At 58.4% G+C, this 13840-nt stretch overlaps 1 protein-coding gene across 9 annotated transcripts in view; it reads left to right on the top strand.

Moving 5' to 3' along the window:
• ABCA7 (ATP binding cassette subfamily A member 7) overlaps positions 1–13840 on the top strand; it is a 54943-nt gene that overhangs the window by 10604 nt on the left and 30499 nt on the right. For 6 of the 9 annotated variants that reach the window (XR_012156153.1, XM_073323771.1, XM_073323775.1 and 3 more), the window contains exons 2-11: positions 2216–2357; positions 4434–4559; positions 6000–6141; positions 6903–7030; positions 7499–7620; positions 9612–9806; positions 10245–10334; positions 12327–12564; positions 13212–13351; positions 13621–13737. Coding sequence is in view for 8 of the 9 variants with exons in the window: in XM_073323771.1 (XP_073179872.1) it covers positions 2285–2357; positions 4434–4559; positions 6000–6141; positions 6903–7030; positions 7499–7620; positions 9612–9806; positions 10245–10334; positions 12327–12564; positions 13212–13351; positions 13621–13737 (1371 nt within the window). In the remaining variant the exon portion in view is untranslated. Of the gene's footprint in view, positions 1–2215; positions 2358–4433; positions 4560–5380; positions 5475–5999; positions 6142–6902; positions 7031–7498; positions 7621–9611; positions 9807–10244; positions 10335–12326; positions 12565–13211; positions 13352–13620; positions 13738–13840 lie in introns of those variants that run through there. The other 3 variants (XM_073323777.1, XM_073323772.1, XM_073323773.1) reach the window with 2 other exon arrangements.

Below are 13840 nucleotides of genomic sequence, written 5' to 3'. Positions count from 1 at the left end.
ATGGACGAGAACACCACCTGCGCCTTAAACTCCTTTATCCTTCTTCCCAGAGCCACGTAATCTGCAGTGATCCGCTCAAGGTCATTCTTGGCAGTATCTTTGGTGCCCACGTGGAGAAGCAGGAAGGGGTAGCGATCAGAGGGCTTGATGAGTCTCGGCAGTCTCTCCGTCACATCGCGAATCTTAGCCCCCGGCAAGCAGCAGACTTCTCGGTTTTCCCGGTCAGGGCGGCAGATAGATGACTCAGTCCCCCGGAGGAGAGAGTCCCCGACCACCATCACCCGCCTTGCTACAGCATGAGTGGTGTAGAACTGGCCTGCACGGGCTCAGGAGATCAGTACGGGTCACTCAGAGCAGCTGTATTTGCTGGGCTTTCAGCACTGAATGACACTGCGTATTGGTCTGACCATTGCGTTTCACAAGGGCCCTAAGTAACATCAAGGCCCTGGTGGATGGATCAGCCTGATTCCTAGTGGGGGTGGCCATGGATGTGTGTATGTCAGAGAATTCTTTCCCTCCAAGCCCCATCGCCTGAGGGCTCACCTGTGTGCTGCATGATGCATGGCATCCTGGTGGACAGGGCATTGGAATGGGAGTCCAGTCTCCTGGCCTCCATTGTCTGCTCTGCTGTTGCCTCATTGTGCTCCTTGGCCAAATCAGTTCCCCTCTCGGCCTCAGTTTCCCCATCTGTAAAATGAGGGGATGGGGAAGGTGGGAGTGCAAAGCCCGATTGGAGCGCCCTGGACAGGGAAATCCTTCAGCCTGGCCCCTGCCTTAGTGCCGCTGATGTCAGGCTCTGCAATGTGCTTAAGATTTCCTGGCAACATCATAATCCTGCCTTGCTGTGGGACCTGCTTATCCCCGTGGGCAAGGGGGAGCAGCAGACTAAGCCCCAGCAGCAGGGCACTACGGGTTGCATGCCCTGTTGCTCAGCATGGGGAGCACTGGCTGAGTGCCAAACTGACCCCATCCCTGAAGCGAATTCTGACCCCATCCCTGAAGCTAGCAATGGGGAGCTGCTCGGAACCGAGAGGTGGGGGGAAAAAACTTGACTGTGAAGCCAGCCGTCACTTGGATACTGACCAGGCTCCGGCTTTGCCCATGTAGCGATTCGAGTTGGATGGACATGTTGACATTTTTCTGGTGGGGGAGGAGAGAGGTGAGTTTGCAGCTGCTTTGGTTACAAAACCCTTGTGGTGTTGAAACTGACTGGCCCTGGTGTGAAATGAACCAGATCCAATCACAGGGACCGCAAGGGTCATCTCGTCTAACCCCTGTTCCCTTGCTTTAACCTGGAGATGGGAATCCTTCAAATATTCAGAAAGGAGTTGGTTTTCTTTTATGGCTCTGTGTAGATGACTGTGTGTTCTGGTCAAATTCAGCTACAAATTCTGCCTGTCCCCTGGCCCTCTAAGAAATCCCTCTTACAGTTTTAATGTAATGCTGCACTTGACTTCCTGATCTTAACTGTTGTTGAGATGTGCTGACTTCCACCCCAGAAGTGAATACGTTTTAATGGTGGATGAAATTATCACTCTGCACAAAATGCCTTGGTTTACTTTGCAAGGCGCTTGGAGATAGCATTACAGAGCATAGTCTGAGAGAGATCTTTAGGGATGCAAGATGCTATAGATAATGTAGGGCAGGGGCTGTATTTTTGTTCTGTTTGTTGTACAGTGCCTATCACAAGGGGCTCCCGGTCCAGGTACTACAATAATATAAATAATAATCATGAAAATATTATGAAGGGCTTGCTCCTGACGCCATTGACTTCAATGGGCATCTTTTAATTGATTTCAGTGTGAAATTAAATGTCCAATAGTTGGGGTTTTTAATACACTCCTGTGGAATGTCATTGGTTCATTTTATTCCCCCCAAAGCGCAGGGGGCAGGGTGAGTTGCAAACAGAATAAACTTTTCTGCTGGCTCAGCTGGAATAATCTCCGGGAAAATCAGCTCAGCGGACTAAGTCTGTCTGCACCGACTGGGAGCTTTGTGCGTCTGAGAGGTGTTACGGGCTGGCGCATCCGCAGTTGTTTCTCGTTGGGCCAGTTTTGAAAGAGCTCACCTTGCTGGGTGTTCAGGAGAGACAGAACAGCCCAAGGAGCTTGAACGTCCCTCTTAGCCACTAGCTCTCGTTCCTCCGGGTCAGGGTTGAGATGAGGGGGCTGCATGTGTGGGGGCAGGATTTGGAAGCTGGTTTGTGCCTACACAGAGTCTCCTCTGTCTAACCTCTCGGAAATGAAGCTGAGCAGCATCAGACGTGAGAGCAGCATCAGCAGAGATGAAACCAGCCTGGGTTTGTGCCGATGATTTGCCTTCACTAGCCCTTGGACTTCCAGCTACATGCTGTCAGGGTAGGTCTATCCCTGTGATATAATGCCACGGCCTGGCTAGGCCCACACGAAGCATGGTCCCTGGGCAGTTGCTTCAGGACTGGGTATGTTCAGCTGGTTTAGCAGAGGCATGATCCCGTTTTAAGGCTTCCCAGCTGAGATCGGCTCTGCAGCGAGGATCCTTGGGCTGTGGGACGGGATTTGCCGCTGTTCTGGGGGGAGGACTAGCTCTGTCTGTTCTCTCTGGCTTCCTATCGGAGTTACTGTGTTGCCTTTGAAAGTTGCAGGGCTGTTGTCAGCTGGGGTGTGGGGGAGGGTGCCTGGGAAATGCTCTGACCGCTCATCCTTGTTGCTGAGACCAGCGCAGGTTCTAGAGCCCTGTCCAGGGCACCCGGCTCTGTGACCCTGGGGCAGTGCACTTGGCCTGGTTGGCACAACCCAGCTGTGATCTTTGCTCGCTTAGTGTTGGGGCGTCCATTCCTGGCTGGCCGCCCTTTGTCCCTGTGTCAGCCTGGGCCAGTCTGAAGATCATGCAGTAGCTTGCGAGGGTCCAGGCACCGAACCATCTTGCCTGTGGACGGTGGCGTTTGCAGATTCAAAACTCTCTCTTCAAGAAGCCCTGCCTTCACCAGCTGTGTCAGCCCTGCAGGGGATGGAGACCTGCTGAGCCCACTGCTTATTGTGTAAAACCTTGCTGGGCTCCCGGTTATCTTCCCTCCCCTGTCCTGTTGGTCTGCTTCAGCGCCTGGGGCATCTCGTCACAACCCTGGACAGCGAGTTCTCTGGGGCAGGGCCTGTCTCTGGAGTCCTGTCTGTGCAGCGCCTAGCGCAGAGCAGCTTGATCGGGGCTGCGGGCCATACTGTGAAACGGACACTAATGTAACCCTGATAGAGGAGCAGATCAGCTGGGTCCATTTCCTCCCATCTCTTTTCAGCTTAGAGCCCTGCTCCAGTCCAGCCGGGGCCAAGCTGCAAATCCCCAGGCTGCCAGGGCCAGCCAGGTGCATATGGAGCGTGGGAGGCTTGACCCCTGCAGAGCCTTGTGATTGGCTGCAGAGATGCCTCAGCTTTGGGCTCCCTGCGGAGATAGATCCTCCCTATGTTACAATTCCTGCCCTGTGGCGGGTGGTGGGGGCCGTGTCACTGGGCGCCTGATAGCCCCGAAACCTTGCCCCCCCCAGCCCCGTCTTGCTGCTGAGCTGATGCTTTGGTTGCTTTAAAGTCATTCTTTTAAAACCGGCTGGTTCTTTTCTCCCTTGGCTGGGCGTGTGGTCTCCCAGCTGCCCACGTCCCCAGGTGTCGGGGAATGGGGGGATCAGGTCTGGTGGCCAGCCGGGGGCCCCCGCCCTGGGCACCTCCTGGAAGGCCCCGGAGGAGTTGCAGGAGAGTGGAGCTGGCGCTTGTCTGTTCTGCTGGGCTGCGAACAGAGTCACTCCGGGGAGGGTGGGAGCCTGGCGTGCCAGGGCCCGTGGGCAGGGTTCCCACGCCAGAGGGTCATGTTACCAATTAGCTTCCAGGCCCCTTTGTTACTTAATAGTGACTTGGAGTCTCTGAGCCGTTGCCCCGGCAACCTCCTCCCCTCTGTAAAAGATGCAGCCTTTGTTCTCCAAAGTTCCCATACAAGTTCGAGGTGCCCTGGGGGCCGGGGTGGGAGAGCGGGGGCCAGAGATCCGGCTGTGGGTGGGCAGAGCTGGGTCATGGCAGCAGGGGGAGAGCAGGATGATGGAGCTGGCTCAGGCAGGTTAGACCCGGGGTGCCTCTGAGCAATCCCCGCAACCAGCGTTCCTGCTCCAGTCTCTGCAGCGCCCCCTGCTGGGACTGAAACGGGCGCCTGTTCTCCCCAGCGCCCCCTGTTGGTAGAGCTGGGGAGTGGGTTACCCAGGAGTTCCCTCCACTGACAGCAGTCCTGCCCCATACCCTACAGTGCCCCCTGCTGGGAGAGGCTACCGCTGTCCAAAGTTTTTACTGTTCCCCATAGTTCCTCCTGCAGGGAGAGGATGGGGTAGGTGTGGCGATAAATGCCTCAGTGACTCTTGTTGGCCCAGAAGCACCTTACTTTGCATTTAAGTCGATTCTCCACTGATTTTCGTTCCCCAGCATTGACAAGAGAGCCGGCAGCGTTAGCATGGTGGGGGCAGCCCTGCCTCCATCTGCATCATGGGGTTTGGGACCCAGCTGGGGCTGCTGCTGTGGAAGAACTTCACCTATCGGCGCAGGCAGAAGGTGAGTCGGCTCAGAAGCAATTTGCAGCCAGGGACCAGAGCCCTAAATCCCACTGGGCACAAGCTGCAGATTGAAAGGGGGAAGCTCGTCCGCTCAAGAGCAGCCCCAGGTGGAGATTGGTGGGATTGAGCCACTGTTTATGGGGCCCGAGTGAGCTTAGATGGAAAACAGCTGGGTTCCTCCCCTTCATTTCCAAGGGGATCCCTCTTCTCCTCCCGCCATCAGCCTTCCTCCTCTCATTGCCCTTCTATCTGCACACACCCCTCCCCATCACTGTTCCCTCTAAGCTGTGCACGTGTATGCATGCACACAGATCCTAAACCCCGCGCACACGGCGAAACACCGTGCGCACAAAAATTTGCACAGAAGCATAAAAATTTGCACAGAAGAAATTTTTTGTGCACACGGCCTGTCAAAAATTAGAGGGAACATTGCTCCCCATCTCCTAAACTTCCCTGGATCCAGAGGAGGGAAGCTGCCTTCTAATATCACAGCAGCTCCTGGACTTACCCATGTGAGCAGGGTGGCCGGGGCCCAGGTGCCTGGGTGGGTCTGATGGTGGGAGTGAGATATCGGGGGGTGGGGGGGAAGGGCTCACCACCCATCCTAAAGAGCCGTCCATCCGGGCAAGATCCCTGAGAGGAGAGATGGGAACCCACCTCTCCTTGTGCTCAGGACGATCCCCAAGTTGTTCACTCCACATCCGTGTGGCTCACTGTGGAGGGGGCTGACCAGGCTGGTCCCCTCTGCTCCCGTTGCTGCCCCTGCGGGTTCCATGTGAATCGTCCGACCGCTCCAGGCCCAGCTCTGTCTTTCTCCAGATCCAACTCACCATTGAGCTTCTGTGGCCCCTCTTCCTCTTCTTCATCTTGATCTCGGTGCGGCAGTCGCACCCGCCTTTCGAGCAGCATCAATGTAAGTGCCGCCCCCTGCCCTCTGAGGTGGAGACCCAGCTGGCGAACCGAGTTAGTCCAAACCAGTTTCAAACCAGTTCTCGTAATGCCCTTCCCCGGTCCTTGGCTGCCTGTGGCCCAGCACCAGGGTTAGGGGAGGGGCTTCTCTGTGCACCAGGGATGAAATTCACCCTGTGCCAGGGCTTGGGTGGTCTGCCCCGCAGTGGGCATCTCACAGTTTAGCAGGACAAGCAGGGCCTGTTCTGAAGAGGACCTAGATTGAGAGGGGGCTTCTGTGGCTGCGGCGAGGGGTGGGTTTGCAGAGCAGCACGGAGGAGACGTATGCATCTGCGGTCTTAGCAGTGTCCAGTGCTGTTGGCTTTTTGCTTTCCTGGGTGCTAACGTCTGCCCCAGAGGGGTGGGGAGAGGAGATGCCAGGGTCTCTGCCCAGCAGCCCTTATGTAGAACCACAGCTGACATTCAAGTTGCATCTGACCTTCTTCTGCGGCCTTCTAGCTCCTTCTGGGCTCTCTCCCTCTCTCTACAGGTCACTTCCCCAACAAGGCCTTGCCCTCGGCTGGGACGCTGTCATGGATTCAGGGCATGATCTGTAACGTGAACAATCCCTGCTTCCAGTACCCGACGGCCGGTGAGACGCCCGGCGTGGTGGGGAACTTCAACCAGTCCACGTGAGTCGCTGTCTCATCTGCTCCCTGCTCTGGCTTCGGGCGTTACGCCAGCGGGAGTACGGGCGGCTGCCTTGGTTTTTGCCAGGCGATCTGTTGCTACACACGGCGTGGCCTTGATATACCCCCACGCGATGGGAGCTGGCCCCCCATCGCACCCATGCTGCTTGGGTTGGGAACCTGGGGCCACCCACGCTTTGCTCAGCTGAGACATCCCCTCTCCCCGCCCGCCCCCCAGCTGGCAACTTGTCGCCAGCCCAAGGGATACCGCCCATTCACTGTAGACAATTCTAGCTGCCCTTCCCCGAACGCCTGGAGAGATTGCAGCCATGCAGTGCTCCTGGGGAAACTACAACTCCCAGCATACAATGCTCCTTATTGTTTCAAGCACATGGAAGTGGGGTCCATAATTCCCAGCATACAATGCTGCTGCTGCTTTCAAGCAGGTGGAGGTGCAGCTGGAGGTGAGGATAACTCCCAGCATGCAGTGCTTCCGGAGGAGAGTACTCTTTTGCCTGGAGGAGGCATGCTGGGACATGTAGTCTTTTTGGACCACATACTTGGCTCAAAAGGGAGCATGGTGTGGGGGTCTCCAGACTGCATTTGGGCAGGGGAGCGAACTCACCGCCTGCACAGGCTGCCTCCCCTGTCCCAGGTAGATTCCTAGCTCTTCCCAGAGGCGTGAAGGGAGCAGTCCCTTCTCAGAGGGGAGCAGATGCTAAGTGATGACTTCGTCTCAGTTCCTTGTCTCTCTGTCCCTGCAGCATCTCTCGTCTGTTTGCTGATGCCCGGAAGGTGCTGCTCCATGCCAACAGCAAGCAGACCCTGAGCAGCTTTGGCCAGCTCCTGCCTGCCCTGCGCCGGCTCTGGGGGAGAGGAGCTCCATGGATGGGTAAGGCCTCCAGCCGGGACTGCAAGGAGGGGTTGATCCGATATTCTGCTGGGACACCCAGGCATTTTAACTTTGATCCAGGCCCGATGGGGGACTGTGCTGCAAAACTTGAAGTGAATCAGTCCCCCCTGCCCCCCGTTTTAGGTTTAAACCAACAGGGCTCCTCTCACAGCACCCTACAGGATCAGGCCCTGTAGGTATGTCTTCACTGCAAAGGTGACTCGGGCGATTGGCAAGTGGGTGTTATAGCAGCTACACTCAATTGTGTCCACACTGGGGCTTCACTTAGTGGCGTATGTTGCGAGGACTTCTGGGGGCATAACTCCTGGTTCCTGGCGCTGCAGTTAGCTGAATGACTCTGGTTCTTTGCCAGTGAATTTCCCAACCTCATTGCTGCTGCTTTCTCATTCCTGTTGCCCCTCTCCTGGCTTGGCCTCACCCCCGCCCTTCTCTCCATGTGTCCCCCAGCCAGGCCGGTCAAGGACTACCTGAAAGAGGGCGAGACCTTTTCCCGCTTCCTCCGGACCAATGCCTCCCTTCCCCCTGCCCTGGCGGAGGAGCTGCTGGGAGCTCAGTTGGACCTGCGCATCGTGAGTAGGGCTGATCCCGGGGTCCATGATAGGGGCAAGGGGCTAAGAACCCTACCCTCCTGTCTGTGGGTGTGTTGCAGGGCGAGATCCTCCATTACCCATGTGCCCTCTTGGGAGCCAGCCAGCGGCAGTTGGCATGGGGGTCCCGGCTGTCAGCGCTTTGCAGAGTCCAGTAATGTCAGGGCAGCAGGGGAGGGATTGAGAGCAGGAAGCAGGGAGAGACGGCTTCAGCAGAGCGGGGAGCATGACGCAGAGACGCACCAGGAGGTTGTTCTGGATGCGGGAGGATGCAGAGCAGAAGGTTCTTGCGTTAGGAGTGAGGAGGGACAGAGAGGAGGCTGGTGCTGGGGGGTGGGGGTGTCAGATACATTGTGCAGTACCAGTACCCAGGCCCCACCTTTGGGCCCCCAAAAAAGTAAGCCCCAGCAGTGAGTTCTTAGGGCTGGGGAAGCCCGGTTGTTGTTTGTATTTACAGTGGGACCTAAGTGCCCCAACTGAGATCAGGGCCCTTGTGCCAGGTGCTGTACGTGCACTTGGGGGCAGAAGTCCCTCGAGCTCTGTGACGCTTTGGGGTTCGACCCAGACCAGCAAGGGATTGTGGCACCGTCTGCCCTGTAACCCGGGGCGCTTCTGTTCTGGTTCCAGCAGCCGCCGTACAGCACAGTAACCTCACCCCGGTGTTCACCAGCCTTCCCCCTTGCAGTGCGACACCAACACCCAGCCAGTTCTGAGTTGTCCCCCAACCGTCTGCCCCACAGTGTCCCACTCTCTCGCTGCACGCTTCCAGAAATGATTCAGGGCGCTGCTCCCTTAAAGAGACCGTACCCCATTGCATGCTACCTTAACTGGGGCTAACAGACCCTCTGTTGTAATCAAAGCACTGAATCGGCTTATAGTGGAAGTAAAATAAGTCCTATTAAGCAAAAAGTCATAGGGTTAAGTGTTACCAAGCGTAAGAAATAAAGATAGGAAGGGTGACGAGCAAACAAAAGTAGCAACACGCTGCAAAGACTAAAACCTGATGTCACAAACGAGAGTCTCTTGTTCCAAGGCATGTTTCTCACCACGTCTCTTCCCCAGCCTGGCTGGCCAGACCCCTTCACAGGTCTCAATGTGCCTCTGTCTCCTCCGGTGAAGGAGGCCAAAGGGGCTTGTTCGCTCTGCTAATAGTGTCCCAAAGTTCGTCGACCGTGCTTCAAGAGGCAGGAAGGCGGCTTCCTGCAGGTGCTATCTCCATCCCCCAGCGAGACTAAGTGTCCGTCTGCCCCCACTTGCAAACCGGGCTCATCTTTGTCTTTGGTCTCCCCTGGCTTAATTGACATTGGAGACGCAGTCACACAGATGGAACCACATTCCTTTGTCAGGAACAGGTGTGGCCCAGTACAGGTTAAGCTCCCTTGTCCAGCACCGATCTATAAAGTCCTTTGTGGGTTTACCCTCCAGACGTCACGGCAGAATGTTAATGATCAGTGAGTTATTGGTTTTCTAGGGATATATCCCATCCACCTTTGGGGTATGTATCATGACAACGGGGGGCCGACTGGCACTGGGGTGCTCACAGTGTAAACAGACAAAGGAGGGATCGTTGTCCCCATTTTACAGAAGGGCAACAGGGAGGTTAGGTGACGAACCCAAGGTCACCCAGGGAATCTGTGGCAGTGCTGGAAAACAAACCCAGCTCTCCCAGGCCGGCGTGTTGACCACAAGCCTGGCCTCCCTTCCCCAGTCTCTGCCCAAACAGCCTCATGTGCTGGGCTGCTGTTGTTTCCAGGGGTGCTGTGCTGGAGGCTGGAGCTAGGGGAAGGCCTGTCGCAGTGGTCCGCAGGCTGCCCAGGTCAGGACAGAAGGTGGCACGCTGGAGCCTGTGGTCTCCGCTGGCCGTGCGGCCGGACTGAAGCTGAGGATGGCTGCAGGCCCCTACGGGGGCGTCTGACTGGGAGGGCTGTCCACTGCTTCTCTGACTACCGGGGCGCTCTCGTCTCCCCCTGCAGCTCTCCCTTGCCGCCACCGGCATGCCGCTGAAGGCCATCGTCTGCAACGCCTCCGTGCTGGCGGAGTTCCTGGTGGCAGCGGAGGCGAGCTCCGGGGAGCGACTGCAGGGGCGGCTCTGTGCTCTGCCAGCGCCTACCCTCCAGGCCATGGAGCGCAGCTTCCTCTCGCAAGCGGATTTCTCCCAAGTCTTGGCGGTAGGGGGCTGCGGGGGGCTGCCGGAGCCGTGGGGCTGGGGCTTCTATCGGCAGATGTCTCCAAACTGTGGAGAAGGGACCCCCTGTCCACTCCACACCTGCCCCTGGGAGTCAATGGGAACTTGAGTGGGAGCGGGGCTAGGTTCTCTGGGTGCGTCCGGAGCTGGGTGCCAGGTGGCTGTGGAAGGAGCCGGCTCTCGGCACTGAAGTTCACGGTCTGGGTCGGGGATCAGGGTGTGTGATGGGGGCTCCATCCCTGTGCTGCCAGGCTGGTTCATCCTCTCCCCATTCCGGAGCTAGATCTGCCCCTGGCTTAGGCTGGGGGATTGTGTCTGAGATGGGGCCACCCAGGCCCATAGCCCCTTGCAGCCCCAGTGAGCTGTCTAGCTGAGTTGCCAGGAGCCCGTTAGGGGGTCTGACTCTTCTGCCCTCTCACAGGAGCAGCTGAGCTCCAAATCGGACGACGTGGTGAGCGCCGTGGAGACCCTGGTCACTTTCCTCCAGGGCGCCGAGATGCTCGCGAAGGAGGTAACGGAATCCCTGCTGGCCCCAGGTCTGCACTGCTCCCAGCACCTCCCCTGCCCTACAGCCCCGCTGGGACCCAGGGCCTGATGTTTGGGGGACGACTCTCCGGTCAGCGTTTCTATAGGCAGACTCCTCTCCTGGCGCCATGCAGCAACGCTTGTGACCAATGACAAGTCTCCCCTCCACAGACAGGGTTCAAAGCATAGGAGCCTGTCATCCGCTGATCATGGTTAGGTGTACCTGCTAGGGTAGAAAGAGGGATAGGCTTCCCGAACTTCTTATTAGCCCAGGGCTGTGCAGCTCAGTGCACCAGCTGGGCTTCCACGTTCCCACTGCTGGGCCCCCTGCCAGCTCCTTGTGCGATGCCAGCCAGACAAGGAGTCTCCCCCGGCACGCAGATCCCAGGATTGTCCAAGCCCGGTGGAGCTGCTGGGAAAATCTCTCTGCTCTTTTCCACCCCCTCGTGTCTGTGAACGAAACGAAACCTGAATATCGTGGTGGCTTTCCCCTTTTCCTCTCTTCCCCCCGCTCCCTCCCCACTGGAAAAGAGAGGTGGGGAAAGGAAGGGGGAACCATTAAAAAAAACAAACCCCACCCATGGCAAACTATTCCAGTTTTGGGAACTGAACAATTGGGGGATTTCGTAGCCGGGGGAGGGGCGGGGGGGGGCGAATGTTTTGGCTGAAATGAAAATGTTCTTTGTGGTAGAAAAAAACCTTTTTCACCCACCCCTACAATGTTTAGGTGATTAGGCAGTGGGTGCAACCGGGGCTGTGGTGCCTATTTGATCTGCCCCAAACCAGAGGGACCTCCCCTCTAGGGGCAGTTCAGTCTCCTTGTGCCAGTCAAAACGCGGCCTCCCAACAAAGGGGCCTGTTTGTGCCAGCCGTATTGGTGAGGGCACCCGGGAACTGCGCTAAGGCCCACCAACTCCTGTTACGGAGTACCAATGGGGCACATACCTCACCACCACCTCCCACCCCCCCTCCACTGCCCCCATCATTCCCCCCCCCCCGCCCATCTCTGCACCAAAGCTGCAGCTGCCTCTGGATGGCTGCTCCCAGGGGTGCCGGTACCCCAGCACGGAGCACCCAGGGTCTCAGCTGCATGCACGGTGGCCCTAGCTGTGAGTACCCAGCGAGCAGGGAAGGATGGGACCTGGACCCAGGCAGTGCTGGCATGACCCCTAATCCTCTCCAGTGGCAGCTGAGCAGGGATATCGATGTGGGGTGCCTCTCTTACCCAGAGCTCTCCTAAAACAGCTAAATTCTCCTGCTGTAAACCCTCAGAAGCCTCTTGGAGAAGAGCCTGGCTGGGATATTGGTGCCAAGGGTGGGGAAAGTGGCTTTGGGGCAGAGCTGGGCTTCAGATCTCTTTTCTGGATCCTGTCCCTGCTTTCACCCAGACCTTGCAAGAGCATTGTTACTAGGGAGACAGCGTGGTCTAGTGGCTGGGACTTGGGTGACCTGGGTGCTGCCAGTGACCCCAGGCGAGTCATTGCCCTGCTGTGTGCCTCAGTTTCCCCTTGTGCCCTTTGGTTGTTGAGATCGTAAACTGTCTATGGCAGGGATTGTCTCTCACGATGCCAAAGATATGGGCACAGGAGGGATCCCTGGGGGACATGATCCTTTCCCCTTCCTTCTTATTGCCGGCTTCCCAGGCCCTGCTTTGCCCAGCCCCACGGGGATGGTCCCCAGTGTGCTCCCTGCTCAGGGCCTCTTCGGGCTGCGGGCAGGCCAAGGGGCACATCTCTGCCAATGACGTTAATGTCCATTAGGCGCTAGCGGGAAGGGGGAGGAATGTTACCCCAGGTTAATCCCGGTCTCTATAATGGGGGGGAGGAGCCTGGCTGGGATTGGGGTGGGGCCTGTCCCCCACACACACACATGGGCCTGGGGGGGGCCCTGGGAGCTGGGTACCTGTCCCGCGGTCTCAGCCCACCGTGCCCAGCACCCAGCCCGTGTTGGTTTGGAGGCCTGGTGTCTCCTGCTCCAGGTCGGCACCATGACCAGCTTTGCAGAGTTCCGGCGGGAGCTGCAGGCGCTGTCGGGGCGGGACGCTGGCTCCTCCCTGCAGGGCACCTTCGAGGCCGTGTCCCGCATCGCCTGCGGGCACCCGGAAGGGGGCGACCTCAAGATCCCCTCCCTCAACTGGTATGAGGACAACGACATCAAGGCCTTTCTGAACCGCAACAGCTCAGAGCAGGGAGCCATCCCGCTGGACAACGCCACCAGTGAGTGAGTGGGGAGCCACCTCTCCCCGCCGGGGCAGGGGAGCTGGAGTGGGGGATGCAGCAGCAGGATCCCATGCGGGTGGAACTGACCCCGCTTGGGGCAACAACGGGATTTGAACCCGGGCTGCGCCGAGCCAACGGAGCAGGTGCATAAAGCCACCCAGCCTCTCACCCCTACTGTGCGGGCAGCCGCTGGCGGGCGGCAGAGACACCGCTCCTAGGGCGGGTTAGGCTGGGATTGGGCAGCCTTAGATGGGAGGTTTCCGGGCGGGGCTGGAGCTCGGGGGTGTGGAGAAGAGCTGGGCTTGACTGAGGGGTATATCCTCTGCCCCAGGGGAAGCTGCAGCCCAGGGAGATTCGAGGGGAAGGGGCCTTAGCCAACCACAGCGGGGATGGGGCAGGGGGACGACAGCAGGGAGCCAGGGCTGGGTCTGGAGGAGAGATTTCATGCCCAGCAAGCAGGTTTATTGGAAGTGGGAGGGGGCTGCTCTCTAGAGGGGATCCCCCTTTCCCCAGCCTGTGGGTTTATTGGGGGTGGGAGGGGCAGATCTATAGAGGAGCTCCCCCCTCCTCCCAGTATACAGGTTTATTGGTAGCGGGGGGCAGCGTGACCATTTCTCTCGATCCTTTCCCCCGCTCCCACGCAGGCCCTTACTGCAAGGAGCTGATCCGGAGCCTGGAGTCGAACCCGCTGTCCCGGATCCTGTGGCGGGGGATCAAACCTCTCTTCATCGGCAAAATCCTCTACACCCCGTCCAGCCCCAGCACACGAAGGATCATGGCCGAGGTGAAGGAGTTGGGTGGTGGGGGGATGAACCCCAGCTCTGCAGAGTCATCTCGGAGCACCCAAGGGGCCCCCTCAGTGCCTGGGGATCTCCTCCCCGCCCCGCCCAGCCTGTGGGCCCTGCTGGAGTCCCATGGGCCTCCCAACCACTCCACCGGAAGGGCGGTGGGCCAGGGGCAGGCTGGGAGTGAAGGGTGGGGGAGAGAGTGGGGCATGACCCCCAGCCGGGCCAGCAGCCTGTCTTGCCGACCCCCTCGCTTCTCTCGGCCCAGGTGAACCGGACGTTCCAGGAGCTGGCCGTGTTGCGGGAGGTGAGGGGCACCTGGCAGGAGCTGGGGCCTCGGGTCTACGCCTTCCTCAACAGCAGCCTCGAGATGCAGGTCCTTCAGGTCTGTCCCGCCTCGGTCTGCGCCAGCCGGGGGCTCTGCAATGGGGGAGCCAGAGGAGTTGGTATAGGGGGAGGGTGTGGTGGGACGGGGGGTAATGGGTGTG

The sequence above is a fragment of the Lepidochelys kempii genome, chromosome 25, assembly GCF_965140265.1.
Source record: "Lepidochelys kempii isolate rLepKem1 chromosome 25, rLepKem1.hap2, whole genome shotgun sequence".
NCBI lineage: Eukaryota > Metazoa > Chordata > Testudines > Cheloniidae > Lepidochelys > Lepidochelys kempii.
Note: the sequence above shows the minus strand (reverse complement) of the source record. Positions and strands in the feature narration are given on the sequence as shown.